Raw genomic sequence first — 26,634 nt, 5'->3', positions numbered from 1 at the left:
CCCTTTCCATCATCTTCCAACAGTCCTGGAAGACTGGGGAAGTCCCACTGGACTGGAGGCTGGCTGATGTTGTGCCCATCTACAAAAAGGGCCGCAGGGAGGACCCAGGCAACTACAGGCCTGTCAGTCTGACCTCAGTGCCAGGGAAAGTCATGGAACAGGTGATCTTGAGTGCTATCATGAAGCACATGCAAGAGAACCGGGTGATCAGGCCCAGTCAAGATGGGTTCACAAAAGGCAGGTCTTGCCAGACTAACCTGATCGCCTTCTATGACAAAGTGACTCGGCTGCTGGATGAGGGAAAGGCTGTGGATGTGGTCTTCCTGGACTTCAGCAAAGCCTTTGACAGAGTTTCTCACAGCATTCTGCTTCGGAAACTGTCAGCCTCTGGCCTGGACAGGCGCACACTCTCCTGGGTGGAAAACTGGTTGGATGGCCGGGCCCAGAGAGTGGTGGGAAATGGTGTGAAATCCAGCTGGAGGCCAGTGACAAGTGGGGTTCCCCAGGGCTCAGTGCTGGGTCCAGCCCTGTTCAATGTCTTTATCAATGATCTGGATGAAGGCATCGAGTGCACCCTGAGCAAGTTTGCGGACGACACTAAGCTGGGTGGAAGTGTCGATCTGCTGGAGGGTCAGGAGGCTCTGCAAAGGGATCTGAACAGGCTGGACCGCTGGGCTGAGTCCAATGGCATGAGGTTTAACAAAGCCAAATGCCGGGTCCTGCACTTGGGGCACAACAACCCTATGCAGTGCTACAGACTAGGAGAAGTCTGTCTAGAAAGCTGCCTGGAGGAGAGGGACCTGGGGGTGTTGGTTGACAACCGACTGAATATGAGCCAGCAGTGTGCCCAGGTGGCCAAGAAGGCCAATGGCATCTTGGCTTGTATCAGAAACGGTGTGACCAGCAGGTCCAGGGAGGTTATCCTCCCTCTGTTCTCGACGCTGGTGAGACCGCTCCTCGAATCCTGTGTTCAGTTCTGGGCCCCTCACCACAAGAAGGATGTTGAGGCTCTGGAGAGAGTCCAGAGAAGAGCAACAAAGCTGGTGAAAGGGCTGGAGAACAGGCCTTATGAGGAGCGGCTGAGAGAGCTGGGGTTGTTTAGCCTGGAGAAGAGGAGGCTGAGGGGAGACCTCATTGCTCTCTACAACTACCTGAAAGGACGTTGTAGAGAGGAGGGTGCTGGCCTCTTCTCCCAAGTGACAGGGGACAGGACAAGAGGGAGTGGCCTCAAGCTCCGCCAGGGGAGGTTTAGGCTAGACGTTAGGAAAAAATTCTTTACAGAAAGGGTCATTGGGCACTGGAACAGGCTGCCCAGGGAGGTGGTTGAGTCACCTTCCCTGGAGGTGTTTAAGGCACGGGTGGATGAGGTGCTGAGGGATATGGTTTAGTGTTTGATGGGAACAGTTGGACTCGATGATCCGGTGGGTCTCTTCCAACCTGGTTATTCTGTGATTCTGTGATTCTGTGACTCAAGTTGTAACTAAATTATATGCTGTGTGTTTAAATCTGGAATGAATACTAAAACTGTTTTTACTTTTGCAGAAACAAAAACTTATTATATTCACTTATCTTCTTAAGAAAGTAATGTCCTGTATATGGTCAATAACTCAAGGTTTTATCTGATTAATCTACTGAATTGGTGTTTCATACCAACAACGACATAGGTTACAGAAAAGGATCCTGTATCTCCCTGTTTGGTTGCAAGACCACTATCAGAAACATGCCTATCTGTTGCTCCATCGTCCAGTCACAAAGGACTGGCAAGCCCGTGCAGGTATTTGCAATACATTGCTAATTTCATTCAAAAGCTGGAGACTGCTGCTTAGCCCCTGCCCCAAGGGAGGACTGAGTGCCTTGTCTGCTGGCAAGCATAGACTGACCTTTCCTGAGCAGTTCCCTTTTCTCACTCAGTTTTACAGTGCACTCTAGTGAGCTCTGTTCCATAAGGGTGCCTTACAACAATGCCCAGCCACAACTGGCCTGACAGCTGAATAACGCTGTGTGAGAATGTGCTCAGCTCCATGCCGTCACCATCAGATGGGAAGTGGCAAGACAGATATTGTATTGTAATCCATTTGTACTTCCATGTCTGCCAGCTTTTCACGGGCTAGGAAAGATCAATGAAGCAAAGTTATTTTGTCCCAAGCTCAATTCTCACCACTTTCAGGATGCCAAGCACCTTATATGGTTTGTATTAGCATGACTGGATTTCTGTCAGTGAAATAAGATGCCACTACTTTATAGCCCCGGACTCACACGCAGACCTCATGCACAATGAAGTAGTTGTATGAGAATGGCTTTATGCCACCCACGTGACTGATGATATTATGATCTCAACTCATTTTACTCCCACTTTCTGCAGGAACAGTTATAGTCTCCTCTCCTTCCCCATATATACCACATTATGATCCTGAATACAGTGGAAGCATTATGTAAGTGAAGTGCACTGCAGCTAACCTGCTGAGAGAAGGAAAGCTAAAAAAGCAGCTTTACATATGCTGTGCAGGCAAGATAATGTACAAAAAAGTGATGTCTGCAGTAGGAAAGAAAGAAAAGCTAACTCTAAGGTGAAAAGTCTCAGGAAATACACTATAAATCTTTCTGCTTCATCCACATTATGTATTTTTTATCACATGGTCTTAGATAATTCAGCAACAAGTCAAACACACTTCCAGAAATATTGTCAAGTCTTACATAGGACTGAAAGCGTCGCATACACCCAACGTCCTGCTCCTATGGCCTTAGTGATCTTTTCTGTTGACTTTCTTGCATTCTGCAGCCTACTGTGCTGTCCTGTGATGTTGAATACACAGACATGACAGGCCTTTCCTGACCAAATTAAGATTTTGAAATAGTAATTATGGAAATAATCACAGACTTGTTCTAGGTAACAGATTCACTGCATGTTATCCAGAGCTCCCAGTTGTCTTTAGATAGTTGTAACTAACTAATTCCAAATTCTTTAAAAAACCCGAAAAGTTCTCAACACACTATGCACAAATAAGCTTGCACAGTCACGTCAAAAAGTGTTGTCAAAATCAGGCAAACAGTTTAAAAAAATACTGTCCATGTAGACCAACTCCCCATGTTGTGCCAGATGCTAGATATTGAAAAAAAAAACAACCTGCATTAAACAGCTACCTCAGAAAGAAACAAAAAAAAATCCAACCGCCGACCCTCCTTAACTCTAGTATCTTACTGTTCTGAAGGTGACTGCAGCTGCTTTAAATTCTCCTCAGTCAGCTGAACTTCAGCTGGACTTTGCACCTTCAAACTGCAACCAGTTTCTATAATGCTTCTCTTAGACACAGGATTTGGTATGTCACGGAGATGTAGCCTGTCTGTGAGCCACCTCACTATGTAGCATGAAGCAGCGCAGCAAGAAAATAGGGAATGGGAAGAGAAAACTGAAGACACAATCATTCTTCCATGTAATTGTGCCCCAATTGCTTGACAAGGTTTGAGCCATGACGGGCTCAAATAATTCATAGCTCAAATAATTCATAACAGTGAGTTTAATCACTGAAAAACAAACCTGCAGTTTTGTGCCTTCTTGGAAGTTTCAGAGTCTGAAGAGTAAATGGAAAAAGAAATCATGATCTTGTTATAGAAATGACTGAAAAAAATAGAGAGTCACAAATTCTGAAATTAGGCAGGAGCTCTACAAGCCTCTTTTAGCATCCAAGACTGGAGGCAGACCAGGCTGAAATGTGAGTAAGCCATCAGAATTTCACTTCTGGCTCTTGCAGCTAAATGGCTGCTTTCAGAGATTATAATAAATCACTATCAATCAGAAATATGTTATCTAACCTCTAATTATTTTAGCTAAAGTACTCAAATCAGTGTCTGTCTAAGAAGGGAGAGGCTACCAGTGACCTCCTACCTCCTTTGAAGCTACATATCTGTGGTGAGACCATTTTTGAGATGGGACAGGAATTGCTGAGGAGACCCCAGGAAGGATGCAGGCTGAGCACTCCTTGAAGAGAGATCAATAGTTAAATTCCAGGCAAAGGCTGACTCACACCTCACTCTTCTCCTGGCTGCTATGAAGGAATCAAAACAAGGCAGATAACCTGCTGCAAAACCCTAAGGTGTGCCTCTGCGTTAGTAAGACTGGATGTGCATGTGGTAACAAGTGGTCAGGAGTACTGAACAGTGCTATTGGCAAACTTCACTGACTGAGGACAGACCTGCACGTCATCGTAGGCAAGTGCAGACACCACCAGGTGCACACAGTTTTCCAACAACTGAACTTTAAAGTCGAAATAAAGATGCCTCAGAAATGCAGATACAAAAGCTTTAAGAAACTTGAACCAGGACTTCCCACGCTGTTCTTGCCTATGACAAAATGACCCCCCAATAACAGGCTCTCTTGCAGCATTTGTGGAACTGTAAAGACATGCAAAGACACAACAAGTCCAATGGACACATATCCCATTTCCAGTCAACCAAGCTCAGGAAACCTTGGGCAGCTTTTCCCCAGTACTCTCCCAGTGCTAAGCCTCGGTGCGGTGATTCAATGCCTGTGTGCTACAGCACTGAAGCGTCCATACAGAACATTCAGGTCCTTTAAAATGAGCAGAGACAGAGAAGTGGTTCTCCACTGATTTCAACCCAACAGTAAACTGCAACAGGCAACTGACACCTTTACAGCTTCCAACACCCTTATCTGATGAGGTGAGATTATCCAAATGCTTTAGTTTTTGCACATACTACAAAGTACAGAACATTCTTGCCCTTGCGAGAGTACTCAGCAGCACATGTACATGTAATTAGGCCTTTTAGCTACCTACAATACATATGGGGAAAGACTTCCAACTCCGAATGTGCAGGCATTTTAGGTAGTTTTTAAGACAAAACCTTGTTTAAAATGCAAACTTCTGTGTGTACCACTCTCACATACTACTGGTTATATGATTGCTAGTGCTTACCAAAATATTAACTCAAACTTAGAAGCTACTTGTCAAATATTAAAAAAAACCTCAAAAACCAAGTTCTTATTTCTTAACTTTCATCTGCTGGATGGAACACAGCTGACAGCGTTACTTACACAAATCCTGACTAAAACATCTGACATTGACAGTTTTCTTATCAGTCTGTCTGCTACTTTTTAGGCTTGTATTTTTAATGATCCATTTCTGACATTTAGTTACTGAGCACATCTGAACTCCAGTAACACATCCAGTAACACAACAGGATCACTGTAAGTGATTAATGTCTTCACAAATCAAATCTAGACAAGAACAGCTCAGCTATATGGTTCTTTTTCCCGGGGTCATAACAAGAAAAATCCCTTCTGCATGAAAAGTCCTTCCCTCAGGTACATGAGGGAGTGTAAGCTAATGTTCCCTTTAAAAGACTGTAGGTGCCCGGTGTCTCATGACTGTAAAAAAGCAAACAGTAATGTTATCTTAGTTGCATTTCTCAAGCCTGCTAAGCCCTTGGTTTCACCTTGTAAAATAAAACGGAGATTATGTTCCTTTCACTGAGGCCATGATCTTGTGTATTTAAAAAAAAAAAATCTGACAGATTGCTTGTGTACTTCTATATGACAAAATAAGGAAAAACAAAAGCATCAAAGGGGAGAGAAAGAAAAACGTAAGAAATCAAAGCTTGTAGCCTGATGCTTACAAGCTACAGGCATGAAGCAGCAACACCACAGCTACTGCTTTGATCTATCTCCCTATTAATTCCCTCTTCCCATTATAGAACCCCTGACATTTCACTGGTGTTCAGATGTGATTAAAATATATTCCAATACCTATACATAGAAATGTTGGTTCAAGTACTAATTAAAAACAAACCCGGAATTTGAAAACCTGTATCAACAAAAAAAGTAAAAAGGTGTAGTAAATGGCAACAGCAGAAATGTCCATTTTTTCCTGAGAAAAAGACAAGACTTTGTTTTATCAGTCTTCCATGTTAATATTTGGATTCCCAAGTGTTTATAAGCATCCATCTAGCAACTTCAGCACAAGAGTAAGAGGAGAGATTTTTTTTTTTCTCCAATTTTAATTATTGCCATAAAGTTCTAATTATAACAGGGTAAGTCACGCACGGACTTTCCACAGCCTTCACAGTAGTTTTTAATGAAACAAGAATCAAATGTCATGTTAAGTTTACTGTGCTCCCTCATCGCACATTTTTTTGATTGTACACTATTTCATAACTAACTCTTGTTTATATATAAATCTACACATCCTTTATTTTCACGAGTGATTTCATCTTCTTACCTCTCCTCCTGAATACTACGTACTTAAAGCAAAGACTCATTGTAAGGGTGCTTTCAGCCACAATTTCTGCTGCCTTAGTTGTCACAACTCTCCCAGCCTCAGAAATTCATGGAAGTCTAGAAAATAGCCACTGATGTGTGTGACAACAAGGATTTACTCTTCGCCTCCCAAAGACATTGAACTCCTTGGAGCAGGCACACTAGCCCATACTTGCCTGTGACGGGGAAGGCACATTTACAATATCATATAAAACAGTGTTTTCCTCAGGGACTGTTAATATCCCTGGCACTTACTGGAAGTAACATTCATGCCTCAAACCAGAACATTCTGTAGTCCCTCTGAAAAATATACTTTTCAAAATCCTGAGCGCGAATTCAGAGCACACAAAAAGGAACAACATGGACTGACCATGGGGAAGGATAATTTTAGAGCATAACAGACACAATTGCATCTGGAGACAATGCACACAACTGAAATGAACTGGGCTCTAATATACAGTCATCATGACATAGTGAGAAATTTAACACTTGAGTGAACTTGCTGCCCAAGGCACATGCACAACAGCAACGAAATCAAGGCTGCACCATCTTCTGCCACAGCAGTATGCAAACATCTCTGGACCTAGACAGAAATGTGGAGTAATTAAGGCATCTGAAGGTACAACAATACTGAAGTTAAGAACATGCAGTTTCAGAATTAGATACGGAAAAAAAGAACTTGAATGAGCTTGGAACCTAGCAGAACAGTATCACTCCTGCTCAGCAATGTGATGACATACATTAGGGAGATTTTTTTTTAAGTGAATTACCTCAGCGTCTTGCTCCCGGAGCTGGTACGTTTTCTCTAAGCACTGCAATATGCCAGGACACAACGTTTTCTCCTCCAGGAGAGACTCCAGAAGTAAGACCAGCTGGTCAGGAAGAAGCTAAGAGAAAAATGAATGCCATGTGTGAATTAGGATCTCTACTGACTGAGCCATTAGATGGAAACAAACCTAAAAGGATAAGGGGGCCTATAAGAAATCTGGGGACGTACTTTTTACAAAGGCATGTAGTGATGGGACTAGGGGGAATGGCAATAAATTGGAGAGGGGAAGATTTAGACTAGACATTAGGAGGACATTCTTCACTGTGAGAGTGATAAGGCACTGGCACAGGTTTCCCAGGGAAGCTGCAGCTGCCCCATCCCTGGAGGTGTTCAAGGCCAGGTTGGATGGGGACCTTGGGCAGCCTGATCCAGTGGGAGGTGGCCCTGCCCATGGCAGATGGGTTGGAACTGGATGATCTTTGAGATCCCTTCTAACTCAAACCATTCTCTGACTCTATGAATACTGTGATAACCTGTGTACTTCCAGCACATGCTTGAAATATGACAAGAACTTCTAGCTGGTTTCTGAAAAAAACTCAGGGTTTCTGTGTTTGTGTTCTGAAAGGCTCTGAGCTCGGGCCCAATTAAGACTAATTTTCCATGGTTTTCATTACTGAAATTAGATCAAATCTAAACCATGCTTATCTTACTGAAATATAATCACAGCTTATTAAGTAAGATTTTTATGGAATGCATATGCTGAAGAATTCCATTTTGTTTGGGCTTGGAAGGAATAAAAAACTTAGTAATCTACAGTGCATAATTTCAGGAATCAAGCAGTCATATGAATGTATAATTTTTAATAGTGGCATTTTTATGTCTCACATGAGCAATTGCATGGTATTTTTACAGTGAATAAAGAAACACAACACAAACGAGTGACCCACAAAACAAGCATTGTAACAACGTATTGTGAGGCATATTCTAGAGCAATGAGTGACAAACCATCCATCATTACCTGGTAAAGATGCATTAATGTTATGTTTGTGGCACACACAGCACATATGTATCTATACACATGCATATATATTAAGTAGTTAATTTTCTGACTTCAGAATTTATCATTTTCAGATTAAACCTAACCCATTCTAAAAACAAAAAGCACAAGAAGTCTGATGTAGCAAGTGCTTAAGTGGTGTGTTTAATACACTTATTGGATAAACAAATAAATTATTCAAATAGAGCTCAGGGAGAAATTACACCAGCTGCCAGGAAGCATCTAGTGGACATTAAGGGTTCAGGCTTCTGATCAGTCATAAGTCTGTTCCATGTCCCAAGGCCTTCCCCACTATTTGTCATTGCAGGGCACCAAAAGAGGAAGGGGAAAGGGAGAAAGAATGTGAATTTAAGTTTTTGCACACAAAAAGAAATCGGCACTGCTTACTCATAATCTTCTCCAGACAGATTAAAGAAATAAAAAAAATCCTGTTACTTTAAGACTACTTACAGCTTTTATCACATTTGGTGATACTCTGCTCCCACTTCTCTACCCATGTCCCCCCTCTGCTGCGTCAATGCACTAAGCAGATACAAAATTAAGTTGGCTATAGGAAATGCCTCTTTCAACAACACACACCAAAGCCGAGGCTGCTTATGTGGACTGAACAAGTCTGGACCCCTGATGTCTAACAGCAAGTCCATGAAGATACCAAGGATCTTTTGATAAATATTAATCCATGAAATATCGCTATTAATAACTACATTTTCTTTCCTTTTAGTCTGACACAACTTAGCCTTTGTTCCTAAATCAGAATAAAGAGGAAAAAGGATCTCTAGGATTTTAATGCTTTGGTTTCACTGCATTTTGATTTCCCTCCATTTTTTATTATTAAAGTTGTATTCTTGAAGACTGAAAACACCTCACATCTTACTGGCTTTTAGAGAAACATTTTCTAAGTGATACCAAAGCCTGCCAACAAATGGAGTTTAAAAATAGTTATTTAAAAATATTGAATACTTCAACTCCAGAACAACTACTAAGAGTCCATCTTAAATGTTTATTGTACAGTCCAACAGCAGCTGCCTGGGGGATGGTGAGGCACTGAAAAATAAAACAGGGAAGGTTTCTGGGAAGCAGCTCTGCTTGGAAACTGAATGCATTCTGAACACTAATAAAATCTGAAATGTTGCAAAACACCATGCACAGAATAACTTATGATTTACACAGCTTTACCTGCTAAGTACAAAGACTGCAAAACAATATGTAATGTGCAGAAACTGTAGAAGAGCTGCTTGAATACATAGGTATAGAGCAGGTGAGAGTTCTTATATTATAATGTATCTCCAGTATAATTGCTATGCAGATTCACCCAGAGAAAGCTATTCTTTAAGATAACGTTACAGAATCTCATTGAAGCCAACAAAAGCACTGCAGCAGAGCAACAGCCATGTCCTTAATTTACCTCTGGCTAGTGTTGCATTATGGGTGAAGTGTTCTAAGAATTACAGATTAAACTCTTATCAGTTTAGATTTGAGACTGCAGAGGAAAAAATCTGAGACCATGGCTTCTGTTATTTTCCCATGTCCCAGCTGCCCAAGATGAGACTCTACGAACCAGTTTCTGGCTTACGGTTTAACTGAAGTCCAAGGTAGGAGCTAGTGAAATTGGGCAGAGATAGCAGGGGCATCAGCAGAAAAAACGCTGAGAGACTTGTAACCTAAGTGGCACTAGTGGGCGCAGCTACTGCATTTTGTTCTCTTGCTAATTCCAAATCAAAATAAAACCAGGAACATTCTCTCATTCCTTTTAATAAAAGAGACTCTGCCTAAGAGAAAAACCTATCTTAAGCAAAGAGGCAGAATGTCTGTGAAGCTTCCTAACAGAGACTACTACAAAACTCCTTTGAGGGTTTTGAAATCTTCTGTTTTTCCAAACACAGCAGTATGAACAACACCATCTCCAAAGCAGCTTTTTAATGGTTATAGATAAATTCAATAAAATTACCTCAAATTTTCAGTCAAAAACCCCACATTCCCTTATTTTTAATTTTCCCCACTACTGTCCTCATTTGTCCCACCCACCTGTTCTCATTTTCCACACCATGAGAATTGTTCTCATCATTGAGAACACATCATTGATTTCCATTTGTTTATTTTATGCTTAATACAAAATGCTTTTAAATACTGGATAACATAAGTACTGGATAAAACAAAAAGTAACTTTCTTTTCAAGTATTGTGAAGTCATTTTGCTTTACACTAAATCATATGCTGTGAATGCATACTTAATATCTAACATATATTAAATAAAAACACAGAACACAGATATAGCAAAACAGCAGGATAAACTTCACCTTGTCAAGGTTTATCTCCACCTTGAAAACATACAGAAAACAACCATAACGCCCCAAACACTTGTTAAAACAAACAATCAAGCCTCTCCCTCCCTTCCCCCACATCATATACATATATAAAAATCTCACGTTGAAACGTACTGGGGCGTGCTCAGTCAAAATGCTCAAATATATGTCAATATATGCCATTATTAAAGTAGATTACTTCAATCAGGAAAAGCTGTGAGTATCAAGAAATTGTTTTCATTATGATAACGATTGCTGAAATAGCATCCATTTGTATTGTAAAATAGACTGCTTCTGTCCCAACCCATGCCTGCCACATGGAAATCATATTACTTTTCCCAGGGCTCCCCCTCCCCCAGTGTGAGTCACTGTGAGTACTGACACTACAAAGAAGGAATAAATTAATATATTGCAATCCAGTACACCATAAGTTTTCTATTACATCCCATATAATTAAACATCATCCACACTATAAAGCTGAGACTCTGCACTGTATACTTTATCTTGCCCTTAGAACTGCAGAACTTTTCCTGTAACTCTTCAGCCTTTTCAAAGAGTTTACTTTCTCCTGCCACTAAATAGCCATTTGTTTCCTGCTTGCCCAGTGTTACCTGACGTGATGGTTTTAAAGTTTGAATAATCGGGCTGTTACCTCTAAACCAAATTACAAATGAAACAAAGTGCCAAAACAGTTCTGTGTTTGGAAAAGGCAAGATTGAAGAATTTAAAAAAATTTAACTGATTTGAAAATGTAAGTCAGATCGTTACTAAAGCACTTTACTGGGGATAAGATTCAATGTATACTAAATATCTGCGAATTAAGAAAAAGCATAGTTCATATTTTATTAATATCAGTACACAAGACACTTAAACCATTATACTGTGTTTCAAGAATATCTTAAGATGTTAGTAGGTTTGAAAGCGTTTCTACATATAATCTTGGAACAAAACCAAGAGTTTTCTGAATCCTATCGCTAACCTGTAAAAACCACAAAAGAAACAAATCTTGCCTCTTCAAAGATCTGGAATGGCAGCCACAGAGGTCATTGACCTCACATCCCAGAAGACCACCCACGCAAAGGAGCTTATTTATCAGTTCCTACATTATCAAATGCAATAAATGCCAGATTCACCCTCTATATTAGAAAAAATGTCACTGAAAGATTTGACTACTGACCTTTCACAGCCATGAAATGCGACACAGATATATCTACTTGAGCATCCACAGCACCAGCACTTGCACTGCATCCCTAAGCCAGGACACAAATCACTAAAAGAGTACAGCTGGTATGCTGAATATCCCATTTGCTCCTGCCTGCACTTCAATGAAGTCATTGAAAGCCTCCTCAGAGGGGAAATGTGCCTCAGACTAATGCAGCAACCGATTGACAGTGGCGTGATTTCTATTATTACTCCATTATCACACTGGGATCTGTGCCTAAATGAGCATACTTCCTCCCTGATGCCATTTCCTTTTATCCTGGCTCTAGTCTAAAAGCGGATCAATGGGAGTAATATATATGATGTCACTTCAATTTACAGCTACTGTCCCCCCCTCTCGCATGCACAGATAGGTCGATTCTTCCCAAAAATGGTTAAGAAATGCATGGGGAGACTCTTCTCCCAGAAAAGGGTTCTCTGCTATATTTGTCTGTGTAACCACAGCAAGGAACAGTTTACACTGAGCAAAAACAAGGAGGAAAGGAAAAAAAAGTCACTACTGTGCACTGGAAAATGCCAGCTCAAATACAACACAAAAAGGCCCAAAAGAGAATGAAAGCAATTTGACCTTTGAAAATTATACATAAAAGTTTCATGTTTCTAAGGCACAATGTATTTCCCCTGCACTTCTTTGGAGCAGGCAGTTTTGTCTCCCCCTCCTTCCCTTCAAAAAAACCAAACCCACATGAAATGCTTTTTCATTTACATTTCTACAAGATTTTCCAAAGTCAAATCAAATTCCTTCTAATCTCTCTCTTAGGAAAGAAAAGGAAAAATCTCACCCCGAAGTTCAATAGTGAATGGTTCCCTTCGGACACAATTTTTTCATTAATTGCAGATAAGAAAGCACTCCTACTAGTCCAGGAGACAGGATTTGTAGGGACAGGCCATCTCTGCACCTATACTCTGAAAATATCAAACAAATCCCTGAATGAATCTCACGTTATAAGCTTCACACATAGACAATTTGCCCTGAGTGCTTTTTTCTGCAAGGGCTTTTTTTTTTCTGCAATTAAGCAAAAATCCTTTGTAAATCAACCCCCCCCTCTTCCTCAAACTATCCAGAAAATTGTTAGCTTGAAAATTCAAGAAAAGACTATTACTCAACAACATCTTTAGACAGAATTTGTCATTGTTTACCTCAAACAGTATTCTTCAGATGCTGTTTTCACCTGTACAGTAACTTCTTCTAAATGAAAACAAGTGCCCCCCTCGGAAACACACATCCCTTGCCCCTCCTCTAGGGGCTAAAATGTACTCCTATCTAGTAACATATGAATTCAATAAAAATGTCCACGCTAACAGCTGTTAACTACCACAGCGCAATACACTACTTAAGAGACTCTAACTCTGAAAGAACTAGTCTACAGTTTGATTAATACACAGGAGAATAAGGTAATCTGCAGCTGAAAAAAAAATGCTTTGAACTGGTTCACAAAGTAAAACCCATCTATGCCAGAGGCTGACAACACTTCAGAAGTGTGTAGTGATGCAGACTATTCTGTTTAACTTTATTTGGGTCAGTTTGTTTATGACTTCCCTCTTGCTGAAAAATCAGCCCCCAGCCTCCTGCATTTATGAGAAATATCTAGACCTCACTATATTTAAAAGCAAAATAAATACCTCCATAACAGTCACACCTGCCTATGAACTATACTCCTACAAAATGTCTTCTCACTGTGTGCAATTCTTCTCAGTCTCTGCTTAGATGTTTTTTTTTTCTGAGCAACTCATTTTTCAGTGTTTATTTAAAAAAATCCAAGAATTGTACTGGACTTTTATCATCCAAAAGAAATTCCTATCAACTTTGCTTCAAAAAGTCTTCAAGAACTAATGACTGCAACAAATCAATCAGCATTTGATTTGTGTAACACTTCAAAATACTGTTTCTGGGACATTTACTTCTAGTATCACTTGCTTCATAGAAGTACAAAAAAGCAGTGAGAGCAATTTATTAAAGAAACAATTGCACCTGCATTTAGTTACAAGCCACTTTCCTCTTTATAACATCAAAAGTAAGGATTTCTTATTTTTTGAAGCAGACTACCTCTGTCAGAAATAATTTTAAGGCCACTATCTACTCATACATAAAGTTTGATTTATTCTGGCCATGCATATAAAAACACTGTTGGATGAAGGACACATCCCAAAGAACCACGAATACTTAACTATGCATACAAGCCAAACAACCTTATCTACATAAGGTTGTAGATAATAATGCTTCTTTTAAATATAAAAGAAATGCTTCTTTTCAAATATAAAGACAAAAATAGCAGCATTCAGGGTGCAGCTGTATATACTTAAGCAATAAATGCCATGACACAGCTACAATTTAAGGTGGGCTTCTGGGTGGTTCAAAAAGGCTTTTTTTGCATGTCTTTGGTTTTAATTATAACTTCACATGATATGTGCAACACTAACGCATTCACTAAGCAACAGAACTTGGGAAACATTTTCTAACTGAGCAGTGTTTTTGAAGGAATAGTTGTTGATGAGCAAGCACTTCCCAAAACAGGGCTGCTTTTTTCAGCTGCCCTCCTCAAAATCTGCCCTAAATTAACGTCAATTTGTCAAGTAATGTTTGCATAACCAATGCCACACTCCCCTAAGTGTTACAGACACCCAACTGGGGAAGGCTTTTAGGACTACTTAAGTGCTTAAGCTTTGTCATATTCATACAGGTTATCTGTCCTGTAACATTTCAATGTGATTTTGACACTGTACAAATCATTGTACAAATCACATCATATTACACACACCAAAGTGTTTGGAACTTATGCATCAAACTTAGCATCTTATTTTCTTCCCACTGAAAAATATTTGTAGGGGAACACGAAAGCAAAAGCAGATAGGGAATTTATGGGTATGTGTTACAACACTGCGAGATGAGAATGCAAAGATTTAATTTTATCAACAATCTAGCTGATGTTCAATCAACATATATTAAAATAGAAAGTTTAAAGCTGTTTCACATTCTGTGTATGATATAAGTGTTACCAGTAATGTTTTTTTAAAGACCAGCCATCGCTACCAGTCCATAAACTTAAACATCTTCTTAAGCTATAGCACAAAATATTTTCCCATAATTTACTTAATTGAGAGAAAATCCACTTATAAAGAAACTCTGCATCTGCAATCTAATACAATTGCACTGAAATGTCAAAAATGATCAAACCTTTATGCTGTAACATACTGCTGAGCCAGCAAAATAAAAACCAGGTGGCTTCCATGACAGGTTCAGTCATGTTGTACGCAGCTTTCCCTTAACCCTAGTTTTCTTGAAGAAATGTTTCATCTACACTGGGAACAACCAGCATTGCTCTGACACAAACGAAAGCTGAAGTTGGCAACAGCAAGATCTTCAGTTACCCCTTCACTGGATCTCAGAAGTCTCCACCCTTGGAGAGCTTATCAGAATGTCAGCCCCACAGTTAGTGCTCTCCAACCATAAGAAAGCAGCTGTCACTAAGACTACTTTCTCATCTGACAGCAGACCTAACAGAGGCACTTCAAGTTCAGCAGGTTGAACTCACTACAAAATCTGTCACTACAAAACACAAAGTCAAGGAGAACTCTGATTTTATTTTCCAGCTTTTTAGACTACTACAAATTAGAGGATTCATACATAAGACCAATAAGTCTTAGTTAGCAATTGCTGGAAAGGTTCATGCTCATGTGGCAGCAGAAGCCAAAGCGGAAGTATCTGCCTCTTTATTTGTCCACCCAAACCACTCTAGGTCCCAGCTTCTCCAGGCTAGGTGCTGATGCTGAGATCAATGGCAGTAAAAAACATCTCACCTTGAATGACCATTATCTAGACCCTCTAAAAGCAAACAGACCTCTGAGACATTAGAAGAACGTTATAGACTACAGCAGACACTGATAAACAGTGTTTCAGTGGCCAGTACACCAACTGTGAAATCTGAAGATTTGAATAACCAATATCACTGTATGCTAGCCACAACCACCAGTGAGAGCACCCTCAGATGGGCTTCCTTTATTTTTCTGACTGTAAGTACTAGGAGAAGAAAAAGGGATAAAAACCTGAGACCGAACAAAAATTAACTGATTTTGCTAAGCTTGGCTATGTTGCAAATTACTGGCCAAGTAACCTCATCACCCAGCACTGAAAGTGTCATATCCTATCTCTAGAAACTATCCTGGGCAGGTAAAGTACTTCTTTAGTCTAAAATCCTGGCAATAGAACTTGCAAAGCCTGGCTTCAAGAAGTATCTTCTTTCTCCTTGAAGACCTGGCATATTCATGGAAAATTCTAGAACAGAAGTTTGTTCTATCTATGGCTACTAATGCAGCACCCTGCTGTCCACAGTTCATCTAGGATTGTGATTGTCAAGGATTATGGGAATTCATTAGTAGTTGCCTAACTCTCTTAACCATTTTCAGGTTTTCCAGAGACCATGAATTATTCATCAAAACATGTTCCTAACAAGTCAGTTACAAAGGTATATTTGCCCCAAGTAGCCATCATCATTCAGTGAAAGAAACTGGAGAAGGAGAGCAATGAGAAATAACTTAATATTCTTCTCCAACCTTTCATCAGCCTGGATGATGCTGAAGAAAACCTTAGCAATTCCACTTAGCTCATGGCAGAAGGCTTCACTAGGGAGGACTGGCCAAGGTTCACCATAAATGCTGATGTCACAAGCCTTCCTGGAGGAAAGGCTTAAAGCACAGACAGGAAACTGCAGTTCCATTACTTGACTGTTTATTCCTGGAATCCACAGGAATCAACTCTTTATTCTACCTTTTCAACCTCAGAACAGGCGATGAGTAATTTAATGCATAATTATGTCAGTTGTCTTTTAACATTCGTAGATCAACTGCATTTCCAAATCTCAGCAAGCAGTATTTTCTTCTGACCTGAAGCCTGGCACCGATGCACTGCGTCCCCAACACAGCCTGTGCAAGCTCACAACAGTGTTTCCAGTACACCATGCCCACTCCAACCTCTGCTGGGGGTGAAGGTTGCTGTCTGGGGCTTTTTTAATTTGTTAAGAATGCAACCAACCTGACTGAGTGGATTCAAGCCTCAGAAATAAAACACATAGCTCCAAGGAAGTCTTAATCACAGACAGCCTTGCAGTAAATGTGACTGTAACAAATGAGATCTAAACCTCAGACTATGTAGGTGACACTGGGAACTTAGAAGAGCAGTAAATGGACTGTGCAGTCATGAAACAGTCTCCACTGACTGAAAACGCAGACATGTCAATCCACCACTATCAGTGTCTTGGATTAATTTTTTTTCACTGATATCACAACAGCCATGACTAAAAATCTCCAGTTGTCTGGGAAAATTCTTTCATCGTAGCTGAAAGTGTTCCAGTTCCACAGCCGCTGTCACTTCTCAGCCTGATTACCTCAGTGCCTCAGAATTAAGCTTTTTGGCACTTCAGAAGTTAGTTAGTACTGAACGCTGCATCGCAGACTCTAGCAACCCAAGTTACCACACACCTGTCATATTGGTCTTTTAGTTTCTATACTAGTCCCCACCAGAATCTTCTCATACTCAGACACTAGCCTGCGCTGGTGACACGGAGAAGGCCACCTCCAGCTGCTGACCAAAGATCACAGGCAACAGCTGGGCTCTTCCTCCATTCCACAGTTCTCCACTCAAAACACACAGACTTCTTGACAGGGAGCCTGAACATTTTAATGGGTCAATCTAAAACTTGGAACTGTGAACTAAAAACTGGTCACCAGCATCACCACCTCTCACTCCAGATGCATGGCACATTTCTCAGTTTTGCCTGCTCAAGTACACACTTCTATATATTTGTATGAAAGAGAAAAACAAAACAAAACATCCCTTTTTTCCCCCCAAGAAATCCTTTCCGAAACAAAACACTTCACTGCACACAGCTCTCTCCAAGAGGAGAGGAACACATGACAGATGTTAGTTCGTTGCTTAATGCACTTGTGGAAGCTACTCAGATTCTATGGTGATTACTGTGGTATTGAAAAGAACAAGCGTAGCATATCCCATTACTTTTTATTCTCGGTTACTAGCAAGGATCTAGGTGCCAGATTTTCTCACTCCAAATCCAACACAGAAGCATTAAAACTAACCATAAAAATAAATCCAAAGTTGAAACTTGCTGGACATGAACTTTTCCAAACTGCAATTTGACTTATGGATCTTTAGCTTGAAGGAATGCAAGAAATTGAACGGCTTGAGAGAGGATTTGCACACCATTAGCAAGCATGGGAGTAGAACATAAAAAGAAAAAAACGTAAAACAAAACCAGCAAATCAAATCTTAAAAGTTAGTTGAAATACTAAAGTTTTCAGAAATAATTAGCTACATTCTGCTTGTGTTTCTCAGACAAGACTTTCTGTAATGCTAAAGATATGAGAATTATTAAAAGGAAGCAGAAGTTGTCTTATCACATGTACTGACCAGTACTTCCACGTATAGACACATTAATAATTATTTTTGGGTTCAGATAATGGGTTTGTTTTGTTACTTATAGCCACAGCTTTATGGAGAACAACTCTATTGAATTTAATAGAATTACACCAAAGTAGTAGCCTCTGAAGTGCTCTCTTGAAAAAACAACCAAAATAAGTACTTTCTTGTGAATAAAGAAATGTGTACTTGTTTTATGACAATGCAAATGAAAAAAAAAAATTTCAGACATACTAAGCAACTACCAGGTTGATGAAGGGATATGAACAAAATAGATGACTTTTAAGGCACAAACTCCCTCATAAATTCACTCTCACGGTTGTGGCAAAATTAGAGGCTTTAAATATGTTCATTTTCTCATAAAATACAGCTAAATGTAATTTATTGCACTCATTTTTAATATTTGCATATGCACATAAGCATATAAAGATATGCTTGCATAACGACTCACTGAAAGGTTTTATGTCTCTTCAGCTCTCCGCCTTTTTTTTATTCAATTAAATTTTAACAATTCCCACAACTTTTAAAAAATTTTGATGGTGGCGGTAATGGGTATTGGGTTTATATTTTGTACATATCTGTAAGAAAAATTCAATGAGTTGCTTAGAAGACCTTAGTTTCATACCTGCCCACCCCCATTAGGTTTATGTGTCACATTCCAAAGAACCCAAAATCATGTAATGTACTTATAAAACGCACATACTGAAAGCTTCATTGCTGGAAGCAGACACAAAGACAAGTGTTCTTGCTGAAATGGAAGAAGGTTCTAGGTTCTCAATTTTCAAATCAGACTTTCTATGTCTTCCATCAATCATTTACTTCAACCTTATTTTTAAAGACATGAAAATTTCCAGTGCTTTATAAGTGACTAAGGATGCAAAGAATAAATCAGTTTTTGCAGAAAATAATAATAAATCCTAAACCAAAAGCCCCACTCTGAAGTTGCTATTTATTTTTATTCTATAAACATTAGAAATTATTCAATTTATTTCCATGCTATTTTCCCTCTTGCAAAAGGATCTAACGTGTGTAGAGCAGAGAGCACCCCATATCCCACTCCTGACCCATGCACTTTTGGGTTCTACCTCAGACCTTTAACGTCCTGGTTAGCGAAGACCTTTTTATGTGGACCTGGAGGAACCACTATGGGCCACAGAGGGAATTCCTTGTAACCAGGCATCAAGCACATCACTGCCATTAATATCACAGCAGCTTATCCTCTACAAAACAGCATTTCACAAATTTCCAAGACTGCACACTACCTAACTTCAACTTCTTCGGGTAAGCAGGGAGAGGAAAAAATATTGACCTCCAGGAAGGATACATGGAAAATCTGCTGTCCTATGACCTCATTCCATAGCCTTTATGGAAGGAGACTTCTCACTGTCCTTCAAAGGCAATAAGGCGATATTTACTCATGTGAGGAGAACAAGACCGCCACTTGTTCACTGAAGTTACACGCAAATGTGAAAACAATCAAGCAGATAATGCCAGGAAGCAGTGGGCTGACTGTGCAGCAGTTGACTATTATTTGTATACAAACGGCTGGAAACCCACTAAGTTAAATACAGTGTTCCAACAATAACTCGTAATCTTATCTACTAAAGGAAATAGTTGACTGAAATGTTGGCTTTAGCAATAATGTACAGGGCTGTGCATGGTGACAGAACTAAGTAATTTACGTAAAAAGTTGGGACAGCATAATCCCATAATCAATATAAGAAATTGCTTGGTAATATCATCATTTAAACTTAATTTAAGGTAAGTAGTGAATGTTTTTGATTGCTGAAATGCAACCAATTCCACAGTATGAGCGAAATATCTGCTTAGGATAGATCTGGCTGCTAAGACGCAAAATGCAACTGCCCACTCCACCAGCTCTTTGCTAGTGAAATCAATCTTTGGACAGTTCATTTCAGATATGTGTGTGCTGCTGTGGCTAAAACTGACCTGAAATTTCCTTTATAAACTGCAGTTATCAGATCTTTATAACTTAACTATAAAAATTCCCTCCAGCAAGAAACTTGGTATCAAGTTCTCCGTCTTTAAAAGACTTTATAAAAGATTACTTTCACTGTTATTATTCCAGATAAAATGTCTAAGGTGGTTTCCTGATTTAAAACAAGTGTCTATAACTGAACTCTTACTTTCTAGAAATGAAAACTTAACAATTGATTATTCTAGGATGCATCTAATGATGCTTGCAATTCTTTGAAATTAGGACAGCTATGGTAATGAAAGCTAATAGCTTTGGCTACTTAAAGGAGTACTTTCTACAAGCAAAATTAACTCCTCATAGCTTCATTTTAAATAACATCAAAGAAAATGATAGCACTTTTTTCCTTTTCTTGCACACTAGGCAGTAGGGATTTAGTTTGCTGTGTAGTTTTTTCCTCGTGTTTAAAAGCATCCCTCTAAATATGTCTCTCAAAAACTGAGCAACATCATCACCTACCCCACCAAAAGTTCAAGACAACTGTGTTTATGGGGGCAACCCTGCAAACACTAAGGTGTAATTAACTTTTTGTGCATGAGTACCTCCACTGAAAGGAACAGCAGCCTATGTGTTCTGACAAGTTTACAGCATCAGGCCCTCTTAAGTGTCCTGTTTAAAAGGGAACTACAGGGTTTTATAAATGAATAGCAAAGTCACGCTGTATAATTTTGCAGCACTAGCATGGTTATTATTTTCTCAAACTAGCTCAAAACACAAGGATTCTATATTGCATTATATACTAACAAAGGAATTTCTATTACATGTTTATCACCTGCAGAATCTAATGAACTCATTCATTTGTGTACAACTTCAGCCAGTCCAGGCTTAAAGTACACTGAAACGTCGTATTCTTGGAAAGCTAACACTTCCACCTCTTACCATGACCTTAGTTTTAGACACAGACAGCTACAATTACATGACATTTTTGAAAGCAGTTTCTGTGCATCACTGACTTCAGCCTGGGAAGCTGCTGCAGTACTGACTTCAGACGTGTACATACCCACAAGTCCCAGAAAGCTGGGAATTGAAAGCAAACAGCTCTTCTGGAAGTTAAGGACCTTATAACCACACTGTTTACGCTATAGTGGCTTATGCAAAGCAGAGACTATACATTGAGATCTCCCATTTATCTTCCTTTTTTTTTTTTTGTAGCAATCTTATAGTCATTTCATCGTGGACTGTTCAGCAAGCTCCTGTCCACGATCAGCTTAGCTTTGAGCCAGTGTATCTGCCTTCATTTTGCCAATTATTTTTGTCTAAATGCCGGAGAAGCTGGATAATCCTCTTTAAAGAAGGAAAAACATGTTAAACAGCCTTAGATTTCACCATTAGAAAATTTAACCTTGAAAAAACATCCAAACAGACATAGGTCACTGATTACATGGTTATTAGATACATTTTTTTCCCCCTGTAAACTGTTCCTAAAGAAGTTGCCTGTACTTTGTACACCTCTAAAGTCATGGAATAGACACCAGCTGTAGCTGTGCTGTAAATGCCCAGTCTGCACTGGCAGGTAAAATACACTCAGCTGAGTATTACTGTTTTAACATCATGACTGAACTGAACAACCAACAGTGATTTTCTTTCATAAACATCCTTAGAGAAAGTGATTCATAACAAATCTAAGCTCTTAACCAATACCAAGGTGAATGGACAATAGAGGCAAGAAAATTATATGAAAGGAATTTCACCAATATTCAAAAAAAGCGCTGTAACCAGTAACAGCTGAAATACTCTGAAAATTGTTAAGGCGCATGAAAAAGACCAAAAGATAAGGGTATACTTACTGAAAATGCAATTTCAGTTCCACTTAACTTGGCGAGAGCACAAAGTCCTTTAACCTGATTGCACCTTGTGCCTGGTGCCTCTATAATATTTGTCTTCTATTCAGACTAAATACACATGCTCTTCTTAATCTAAATCAAATCACAAACCAGCCTTGGACATGCTCCACCCTTGCAATTACATATTGCTCTCAGCGATCATATTCCAACTCTTTCCTTCCCTCCTCCTTTTCTGTACTGCAGCCCTTTTTATTCAATGCTATTACGGGAGCATTTTTGCTCATCTAATAATCATGTTAATTTGAAATTTTAATTTTGGCATTTAAACACCACAAAACGAGTTTTGACAAATCTTAATATTCCAGGGGCAATAACAACATAAAAGTAAAGTCCTTCTTCATCTGCCCCCAAACATGTATGAATTTCTAGAGGAGAAATACAGATGTAGAAATATTATCTTCTTGCCTTCTGTAACAATATGAGAGTGTCCATTCACATGAGAGGTCTGTTAATTTCAGGTGCTAGTGCACTGACTTCAAGGGACTATAAGCAATAAACATATCCTTTTGTTTTAATAGCTGAAATACCAAGTAGGTGCACTAAGGTTTGCTAAGGACAGCACATATTTCTTACCCTTCTGAATAACTTCACTTTATTTTATATGCAATTTTTATGTAAATAAAAGCAATAAAAGGAAAAGTAACAGTCTATTTAAAAGCAATAAAAGAAAAAAGTAACAGTCTATTGAAACTGTAGTTTCAGTTAATTGTGAATATTATACAATTAGCATGCTTACAATAAATCACAAATGCTGGTCTGCATTACTTTAATCACAGCTCACAGGGAGTGTGGCTGGAATAAACAAGTAAAGCGATGATATTTCAGTAAGTCTGTGTTACTAGCAAAGCAGTGTATATTAGTAGCCTCTCCATGACATACTGCCCCTCTGCATTAACCTTGGTGGTCAAAAAAAAAGTTTGTCCAAGTAGAAACAAAGTCTTTATAATGCTGGTTTGTTTTGAATGTATTTGTATGGAGCAAAATAATAAATGATCCATGTCTTTCTAAGAGATATCTCAAGGGAAATAGCAGGAAAATGACAACAAAGACATGTTATGATATAATAGCACACAATTTTTTCACAAAGCTGCCCATGATTCATATAGTGCTAAAGACTCATTTTCTCTGAAAAACATGTTTTCTCCTTGTCCAATCCCCTTGGGATCCTTGACAATATAGTTTGAATGAACTTGAAAAGTAAAGCTAGGGGGAGAGGGTGTGGGATGGACAAAAACCAAACTGTCATGACTGGCTTTTTTCACTGTTTACATGGCTAAATTTATATTACTGAGGTGATTAGAGATTATCGGCTTGAATACTGAAAATTACTGACTTACGCTAAGCAGCTCTGCAAATGAACATATTTGCCAGACACAATGAGAAAACCAAATTAAGGAGCCCACAACATATACAAGTCCTCTTTTATTTATTTGTTTGTTTGATTGCTCGTTTATGTTTTAAAGCTCAGGCTTCCAGTTCCACCAGTAAGTTCTCTCTGTATAGGCCAGTGGTACTGTGGTGACAGATCTGCGTGCTGCGTACACTAGCATGGTCCTAAATCGCAGGGACAGACAGTAAGAGGGGTTTTGAATAACCGAAATTGCAAAAACCAGAATGGAAGCTGGCCAGTCAGACTGCTGAGACCTCAAAATCATGGTAAAATGTGCTGTTGGCTTTTAGCCAGTTATTTCTTGAATGCCTCTCCCCCTTTCCACTTATACCTGCTACTGTTTAGAGCAGTAAATCAAATATTGTTGTCTGTCTTTTAAAAATTAGTTGCAGGTTATTCATAAAAGAAAAACGCGAGCTCCATTACAGTAATGTGTTCCTTTTTCTTTTAACTTATTTTTTATTAATTTTTTATTACTTATTTATTTTCAGTTCTTGGTGATCAGATTTTCCTCTGTTTTTGGAATGTTTACTTCAGGTCTGACATCTTACTGTTTCCTCCAGACTGTCAGTTTCCCCAGTTGGTTTTTTTTTGTTTTGCTTTGTTTTGTGTTTTAAATTACTCACACAGCAACAGGGAACAGAAAATAAAAAACAATAGCAATTTTTTAGAACCATCTCCAGGAAACTGCGTTGTAAAACCACAAAATCTGGCAGAGTGACAAAGCAGGGAGGGACCTTAAATATTTTTAAGTAACAGTTTGAAGTTGACAAGATTTCAAATTGAGTGTTCAAAACACAAAAAGCAAAATGAACGTAATTTGCTTGATAGAAAGAGAAGGCTTTGACAGGGAATAGAAGGGAACAAAGAAACACGCTTGTATTCTGAGATTCAACAGATGGCAAGAAAATGTTGGCAAAAGAAGTCCATTGAAGGATGACACCTTCTTCCCACAGAGACTTTACACATTCCACCCTTTCACCACTTTTCAAAGGCCCCATATTTTTTTCCAATATTATAATACAACCTAAGCTGAAACTCTCTCCACCTTCTCATTTTCCCACATTTTCTGTATTTGGCACTTGATTAGGACCATGCAGTTCCCAAAGACACTCACCAGAATGCAGCAGGCAGAGGCCAGGGCTGAGCTGAACAAAATAAACTGCAGCCATGAAGTGGCTATTTGTGCACACACACAGCCACCTTCCCCAGGAGCAGGCAGGAGGCACCATGTGCCCATGGTACAAGGGACGTGCAGGACATGCTGCCACTTGGCACTTCAGCACAGAAAGTATTTCTACTTCATTATCAAAAGCCATTTCTAAGCTACTTCTGTGCAACTCTGCTGAGCTGCTTCTAAAACCTTTCAGTGGTGTTGTTTATATAAGGGAGACAGCCAAGCATACCTGGAAATCAGGAAACACTTCAAATATATTTTTACTATTTGTGGCTGAAGCAATTAAATTCAGTAATACACAACTGAAGGCAAAATCACACACTACTCGTTTTCTACCACATGTTAATTTATAAATTTTAATACAAAGCAAATATAAAAGTAATAAAATGGCTGTATACAGAAGTAAAAAAGTTGTATTTTGTGCAATTAGTACGAAAAATCCACATATTTCTATTTCTCATACAAAATTGCTTCAGTAGTTCACAATTAGCTTCTATTTGCCACAACATTCAAAGCTGTGCTTAGAATACCTGATTATGAAAGGCAGATTGAAGTAGTCCTGGCTGAAGGTGAATTACTATTGAATTAAAAAGTACTAGAAGGGAAGTCAAGCAAGGAGACAACAGCCTCAAATCAAATAACTGTATTTTTCCACATTAAATTTGATGTTAATTTTCCACTATATTTCCACATACAGTTTCATAATTAAATTATATAATGTGACATTTCAATAAACATACTAGGTAAATATCCCAGGCACTTTCGTTTAGCACAAGAGAATTTGGCCAGATATTTAAAATTAGTTGCATACTTCTGATATACTGCTATTGTGAAAAAAATCCTACTGTAAATAACTATAGATCGATTTTTTCCAATTATACAAATCAGGAAATGTGTGGAAAAATTAATCTGCAGCACATTTTTTAAATACAGATTTTATTGCAACTTGGATGGAACAATGAGAGAAGTTATTTTCAGATAAATGTTATGCGTGGTTTTTTCACATTTGAGCCTTCATCACACCTTGTAAATAAAACTGTGCTTTGATGTAAAGCATAGATATAGATTTGCACTACTTTTCAGAAAAAGCATGCGCATGATAATATGCTTTATCTAGGAAAAATATAAATTTCACACACACCCTTTAAAAACAAGCAAGACAAGATTTAAAACATAATACATTGAGTGGATACTTGCAACAGTTTATGAATGCTGACAGAACAGATCTGACTACCTAGAGCTTAGAGGTAAAATGTTTGAAGGTGATCTTGGAGAACCATCTAGTAACAACAGTGTTAAAGACACAGAAATAACAAAAAAGAGGGCACAATCAAGTTATTTCTGACAATACTAACATTAAACAAGTTTGCACTGTGTATATGGATAATCACTATGTTTTGTTATGCTACGTGGGATATCAGCTATTGAAAAAGACACTTGAACACGCTTTTTAAAAGCTAGCAAATCTTGTTTGCAATTGCTTTGCATTGGATTTCTATCTTCAGCAGTTACGACATAATAAACCTGATTTTGCAGCAGGACTTGTTGAGACAAAATTCCCTCAGATTTCAGCGAAACTCATCTGCATAAGGACTGCAGGGTGGGGCACACACTACCTTCTGAGTAATAAGTTTCATTTACACACACTATGATAATTTAAATTTTTTTTGACACTTTATATTCTTTGGTTAGCTTTAAACTTTCAGTGCAAAGCTGAAATATATAAACATTAAAGAGCATATCATAAAAGTGCTGCAGGCATCAGCCTTGCTCAAATCTAGTAGAGGTTGAAGTCAACACACAACACACTCCTAACCACCTTGTTCACAGGTTCTATTATTGAGGACATCTGCAGCTTCTGTTATTGAGGACATCTGCAGTGTGTCCATTCTTATTTAGGCATATCCTATAAACCGCCATGAATGAAATTAATTTAATATAGGAAAAATAAAAGCTTCGCAATAACATATGTGTGCAGAGCAGTACAAAATCATGCTAGCCTACATACTTATAAAGGTTTTTAGCAACCAGAAGGAAGCTACTACAGAATCTAAACCAAGGAAGCACATAATGGAAGCATAGTAAGTTTGTATTATCAAAGTATTTTCTGACATATGCTTTGGTCACTAGAAATCTGTCCGAAAACTTGTTCTATTAAGTTGAGTTCAGATGTTTCT

The 26,634-nt window shown here is 38.8% G+C and overlaps 1 protein-coding gene across 1 annotated transcript in view; it reads right to left on the bottom strand.

Annotated features, from left to right (window-relative positions):
• The window catches only part of AOPEP (aminopeptidase O (putative)), a 187,457-nt gene that overhangs the window by 20,193 nt on the left and 140,630 nt on the right, over positions 1 to 26,634 (bottom strand). The window contains exon 15 of the mRNA XM_069880603.1: positions 7,042 to 7,158. Within this exon, the coding sequence (XP_069736704.1) occupies positions 7,042 to 7,158 (117 nt within the window). The remainder of the gene's footprint in view (positions 1 to 7,041; positions 7,159 to 26,634) is intronic.

The sequence above is a fragment of the Phaenicophaeus curvirostris genome, chromosome Z (assembly GCF_032191515.1).
Source record: "Phaenicophaeus curvirostris isolate KB17595 chromosome Z, BPBGC_Pcur_1.0, whole genome shotgun sequence".
NCBI lineage: Eukaryota > Metazoa > Chordata > Aves > Cuculiformes > Cuculidae > Phaenicophaeus > Phaenicophaeus curvirostris.
The sequence above is the reverse complement of the archived record's forward strand: the minus strand, read 5'-3'. Positions and strand labels throughout refer to the sequence as shown.